This window comes from Papilio machaon, chromosome 12 (genome assembly GCF_912999745.1).
Source record: "Papilio machaon chromosome 12, ilPapMach1.1, whole genome shotgun sequence".
In the NCBI taxonomy this organism is placed as follows: Eukaryota; Metazoa; Arthropoda; class Insecta; order Lepidoptera; family Papilionidae; genus Papilio; species Papilio machaon.
Window position 1 is genome coordinate 1,738,807 of NC_059997.1, and position 6,580 is coordinate 1,745,386.

The window sequence follows — 6,580 nt, forward strand, 5'->3', positions numbered from 1 at the left end:
GGTCAAGCCGTTTCGGAGGAGTACGGGAACGACGGCTTTGCCGCAGTAATAAGAGAGAGAGTGCTGATCCCTGATGCAGCGGGTGCGGGGCATCGCTAACAGCTACCTGCAACTCATTGTTGATAGAGTGGGCTTGAACTGTCCCGTATTAGCCATGTGGATACCTCAACATATGTTGTAATTTTATTTATCTTATTTAATTTCTAAGTTGATTTTATATGGACCATGTGTCAAGTAATAATGTGCCATATGTCAATGTGTCAAATTTTCCAACCGAACCGAAATAAATCAGCGCTGGTGTATCTTGATGTGTTGAAGTGGTATCTTCCGGTATTATATTATTTTACATTGTATGCAAACACTATTAACATTCACTTATCTTTATTTGTTGTTTCCGCTGATTTTTGTTTTATTTTTAACTTTATCCTGGGGTTTAGTTTCATTACGTAAGTTCCACTTTGTGATTACTTTTAGATATTGGGCAAAAAGATAAATGCGATAGAGTGGTGGATGGTAAACATTTGCAGAATTGTTAGTTGAGTTGATTCATATATTCTTTGAGGTAAAAATATTTTGCAATATGTATTCCTACACTTCTCAGATACAGGCGCGATGTTTTGAATTTAGTTTACCTGTTCCTAGGCTAGGCTAATTTAACTACGCTAATTTAATTTTAAACCGCTGACTTTTAAGACAGTTTATCGTTGAAAGCAGAGCAGAGTTAACGCAGTTACCCAAGACTATTGTGTAACGCGAACTAAGTAAAACTTTCGCTAATTACTTGATCTTAACTTACTTTATAAGCTATAACAAAGACCGGTATTAACTTTGTGAATAAAAAAGAAACCAAAAAGTGTTATCTAGTGACCTAGTTACCAAGAATAGATGAATTCTGTAGAGGTAGAGATTGTAAATTAAAATTTGACTCTGTCTTTGATATTTTTTAAATGATTTTCGTAATTGTAATTACAGAAAATGAAGATTCGTCTTGATTCATTTTGGTGAAGCAATAATACTTCCTGTGAATTGAGTTCTAACAAACACCGAAAATCTAATACTAATTTTGACATAATTAACAATGACGATACGAAGGCGATTGTCACAAATATTGGTGCTAGATCTACTGATATTAATCTGTAAAAAAAATTCTTTATAAATTAAATATCACGTTTTAATCCTAATTTAAAGTAAAAGTAGCCTTTAATTTATGACATGTTATCATGACATAATCTTTTTATTATTTTTTTTATCTTAAAGCAGTAAAACTGTTAATTTACTTAATTTAACTATCAGAAGATTTGTTGCCAGTTTTAAAAGAGATATCGTTATCGTAAATATCATAGATTACGTAAAAATATAAGGTTACTTATGATAACATGTCGTTGTGATCAAAACGAAACTGATATGATATGAGATGAAAACTAACATTATAGTCAAGATAATTCTAACATTGATGTACTGGATTTATTTTAACTAGTTGTCATCATTGTTAGAAATTTCTACCAACATTCATAATAAAAGATTCTAAAAGATATTAACTCGTAACTGAGAATTTTTTTAAGGAAAGTACATTTCGTTTCACGTCTTAAATATTTTTTATCAAAAACGTTTGAGTTAAGTTTGAGTAATATACCCATACAATATTACCAAATTGATATAACTTAGGTATCTCTTAGATAACGATGTCCAATAAACAATAAAAGCTCGGCAAAATTGAAATCTTGATACCACTCTAATTGATGGTTGCAGCAATATCAAGAATAATACAGAAAAACAAAACGGCAGAGAATTGAATATTGCTTTATATCACGCAACTATTACTTCACTTAAATCAATACTTTGTTACTCAAAATCGTTCATTTTTGGATGAATAGAGACAAGGACTTTTTTATTTATATCTCAGTTTTTACTCATTTTCCAAATATTTTAAATACGAATGTTTTAATGTACGTATGGATGGATGGAACTTTATTAGAAGGTATCTCAAATTTGGCATAGATGTAGAGCGTAATCTGGAAGAAAATATTGGCTGCAGATTTTTTTTAAATCCTGGCGGATGAAGTCGCGGCCGACAGCTTATTTATAAATATAGCCCGATTCTTGTTAATATAAATATATTTATTGTATCCATTTCAACTGTGCTTTAGGCTTGTGTTTGGATATTGTTTACGTCCACTCGACTATTTTAATAGGATTCGAGCTCACTATGGTAATCTCTAGCCATTAGGTTATTGGCTAATAAAAGTGTTTGGTAGTGAAATTATACGAATAGAATTGTTTGATAGGAAATACTGATAGAAATTACACTATATGTAGATTGTTTAGACATCAGATAGGTCAGATAATAGCTTGTTAAAACGATTTTACGCCGTGTCAAAAGCTGTGACAGAATATTGTCTAACGTATCATAAATTAGCCTAGTTTGAAAACCATTTAAGTATGGGCTTGTACTTTGCATGAATTCTTTTTCCTGTCCTACCTACCGGTTAAAATACTTGTTTTAGAAGGGTACTGTATTTCACTTTTTATTATTAACTTTCTCTTATTTATTTCTATCTTTAACGGTTTTTTCGCTGAAACCAAATAAAAATTACCACTTTCTACTGTAGTCTTCTTAGGTAAAATTCCTTTACGTTGACTTTTACAGCTTCTAACTGTAATTTATTGTACGAACTGAAGTAAAATCGTTTGTCTGAAATCAGAGTATTGTTTGTTTGTGGTTTGCCAAATTGCACTTTATATGAGTCTCGTTTATTCTTAAATCGTCAATAAATGTCAAAATGAAATCTTCCAACTGCTGCAAATGAATCTTGATTTCAAATACTTTGTATCTGAAATCAAGATTCATTTGAATATTACATTATATTACTCTACTGAATTGAAACGAGGTTAACATTTTGTGCGGTTCCATTACTTTTTATAGTCAAAAAATATTTAATAATTAAACTTATGTTACCTTTTTACCTTTTGTCCCTGTTTATATTATCTTGGACAAAACAGAAATAACAATATGTTTTAAACGGAGATTTTGGTCTCGGAAACCTACGAATCTAATTTAAGGATTAAACTTATTTTAAAGTAGGTATAAAGTGCACAATATTTTTCTCGTTTATCTTACAAACGAAAACTGTGAGTTTGTGTAATAAATTTGAAAGTGTCGCAGTAGCTGCGGTATCCGAGGATCTTTTAATTTCATGGTAAGCGAGTAATCTCAAACTGAAACGTGGTGGTCAATTAAAATTGTTAATTACAAATTAAAGTGGTAACTTAGAAAGTATGTATTCTTTGAATATAAAACAACATCGTTACGAAGTTGAAAAAAAACAAAAGAATGTTGTGAAAAACAAAAGGAAATCTACTGTTAAAAGAAGTCGAGTTAGTATAGTCGAGGTAGTCCAGGAGTACATTACGATTCCCACAAACGTCATGAAATCGGAGTTGGGTTGATTGAATATTTACGCTTGACGCGACTCGGTTCCTACCCGGGAATTCCGGGAATCGTTGACATAATTACACATGTCATAAATCATTCCATTCACAATATTCCAAACACTTCATAAGTAATTGATGTTGATGCTTGAATTTAAATCGATTTTTGAATCGGAATTAACTTGAATCGATTAACCTCTTGATCGATATGCGATGGAAAAATAAAGATAGTACCAGTTATTATCATTTGTTATGGTATGGCATGGCATGGTATGGTATGGTATGGCATTGGTTAGTTGTAAATAAAAGTGGTTTTACAATAATATTTAACATTATTTAATTAATTTTATTTTTAACGAAATATGCTATCAATAAATGTGATACTCTAAATAACAAGATTATTTAAAAAGTTTATTATAACTTAATTATATTAAATTACTATTAACAGTAATGTAATAACGACATCTATACATAGAAAGCTGTTATGTACTTCGAAATAAGATAGAAATTTGCTCCATTTTCCAATAAACTTAATTTCAAACTTTCAAATAATACTTAGTAATAATAATAAAAAACAATACATCTTAATAACGTTTAAAGTAAATAATAATAGAATATTGAAAGTTTAAAATTGGGCTCAATAGTTTATTGGGAAACAGATGCTAATTTCATGTTACATTTTATATTTATAACATTTCTAATTTAATTACCTATTTACATAGGCCTTTGTTAATTACTACTTGCGTTTAATCTAAAAAAAATTGTCCATACAATATTATCTTTGAAAAGATTATTCTAATATGACTCAGTTTACATACACTTTACATGTTCCTTAGAAAATAATTACTTTCTTAGGCAAAATGATACAAATTATATTTTACAAGCTAAATGTTAAAGTAAATTTTGTTCTATATACAGTTTATTTTTTTTAATATATACGTGCTTTAATTATTGTGTTTTAATAGTATATATGTTGAAATATGAAGTAATTAATTATACCTAAAACTTAAAGTATTTAACAATCACTTTTTATTTATCTATTTACATATGCTATGTATCAGGGAAAACCTTACTTATTAAGTTGTCAAGTATAATTACATATTATAATTTTCACCGACGTCATCGACTATGAGAAATTGATAGGAGTTTCCTGTAACAAAAAAATAGTTCTTTATTAATAGAATTGTAAACTTTTAATAATAATAAGAAATAATTACAACCTGGTAGTGATTTTTTAGTAAACTTGCTTTGTGACATAAATTTTATGATATATGAAAAATTAACAATACAAGTTATAAAAACAATTCCTAATTAGATAAAGGAAGTTTGTTTAAAACCGCAATTTATAAGGTAATGCTGTAGCATTTTAATTAAAAAATTGCGGTCGTGAAATTTTTTTATGTATTTACTCACATTTATATCTCCTGTTTCGTATTTAATTCTGTAAATCTCGATTCTTCGTCTATTAATTGTAAATTTACATTCTCGCTTCTTGAGTTGAAGGAGGCAGATACTGTTTTATCTTCTAAAATTATATTTTCAATTTCGACGCCATTGTCCTTTTTTCCATTACCCTCGAGTACTTTCTGTTTGAACGACGGCCCTCTATTGAATGACGAGCCTAATAAAGTCTCCTGAATTGTTTCATTGCCGTTACACACCCTGTCAGATTTGTTTGTGGGCATTCGACCGGAATGGTAGCTGTTCCTGACGCCTCCCGTCGATTCGAAGAACGGCAAAACTTGCTTGAACTCCTTTCTAAAGTTTTCATTCAGCCATGCATAAAGGAATGGATTGTAGCAAGTCGATGCCATCGCCATGGAATGTGCCAGGAAGAACGATAAAAAGTAATAATTCCATTCATTCATTTGAGCGCAGAAATCGTTAAATATATTTATAATATTTAGTGGCAACCAAGATATGCCGAATATAGCCACCATAGAGATCAGCATTTTATTCGTTCGTCTTTTTCTATCTCTATCGGCTTCCTCTCTTCTAGTATTCTTTGCACCGGGCTTGGATCGTGCTCTATCGTTAAGTCTTATACTAACACAAGTGTAGCAGACAGCTATTACTAAGAAAGGTATTAGAAACTGAAGTACAGTTGTAAAAACACCAAATATTTTTCTAGATTTATCTGATGGCCAACTTTCTTCGCAGTATGTTTTGTTGTATATGATTTGTATGCCCATAAAGAGGCCATATGGACATGTTACAATCAAAGAGAATAACCAAATAAATACTATTATGTAGATACAAGTATTGAGTTTCATCCGCGGATGGAAAGGATAAATGATAACAAAAAATCTATCTATAGCGATAGAAGTGAGGGTTAGACTTGATATGTATACGCTGGTGCCTTGCGCGTAAGGCATCAGATGACAAAGGAGTCTGCCGAACACCCATTGCCCTATGAAAGTGTACATCGGCGTTAGAGGTACCGCAAAGACACATAGTAATATATCAGATAATGCCAAATTAGTAATGAAAAGGTTAGTCACTGTTTGCATAGCACGATTCCTGAAGACGACATAGCAAACTAGTACGTTGCCGAAGACTCCAAGTACGAAAATAACTGTGTAAAGAATACAGAAAGCGACTTGAACGAATTTCACATCGATTATATCTATCGTTTTATTCGATTTCGGTTCATCTATAACTTCTACCGATTCTCCTGAGAATGTCTTTAGAATCAGTACTCGTCCTCCCAAATAGGATGCCAAAGTCCCGTTGAAATTCATAGCAGCGATTGCATCATATTGGTCCGCGGAAAGCGACACCGCGTCGTTGAATATATCATTATCGGTGAAAAGCATGCTAGCTACGTCATAAACTTTCTTCTATTTGAAACTGCTACTTCCTCGTAAAGCATCTGCGAACAAAAAAGTACATTACTATTACGTCAGCTATTTTATTATTTAGACTTTGTGCTTGGTCACCTAGTAACGTTAAATTGCTTTATGACAAGATAATATCCTAATCTGATTCATTTACCATATAAGTAATAAATAACGTATAATATTACAAAGACAGAATATGCTAAAAAACTATGCTCTTAGCCTAGGTAGGCAGAAACTAAAGATTCTATTTGTCGCAATTCTAGTACTCTCTATAACTTACACTTTTCTAAATCATGCCACTTAGTCTACAA

General features: G+C 31.0%; 1 protein-coding gene across 1 annotated transcript; it reads right to left on the reverse strand.

The window, feature by feature from the left end:
• Positions 1-4,473: 4,473 nt before the first annotated feature.
• LOC106718926 (prolactin-releasing peptide receptor) lies at positions 4,474-6,297 on the reverse strand. The gene is made up of 2 exons (XM_014513131.2): positions 4,843-6,297; positions 4,474-4,579 (listed from the first exon to the last, which is right to left on the reverse strand). Exon 1 carries the CDS (start codon positions 6,243-6,245, stop codon positions 4,845-4,847), a length of 1,401 nt encoding a protein of 466 aa, XP_014368617.1. The 5' UTR covers positions 6,246-6,297; the 3' UTR covers positions 4,474-4,579; positions 4,843-4,844.
• Between the last annotated feature and the right edge of the window lie 283 nt (positions 6,298-6,580).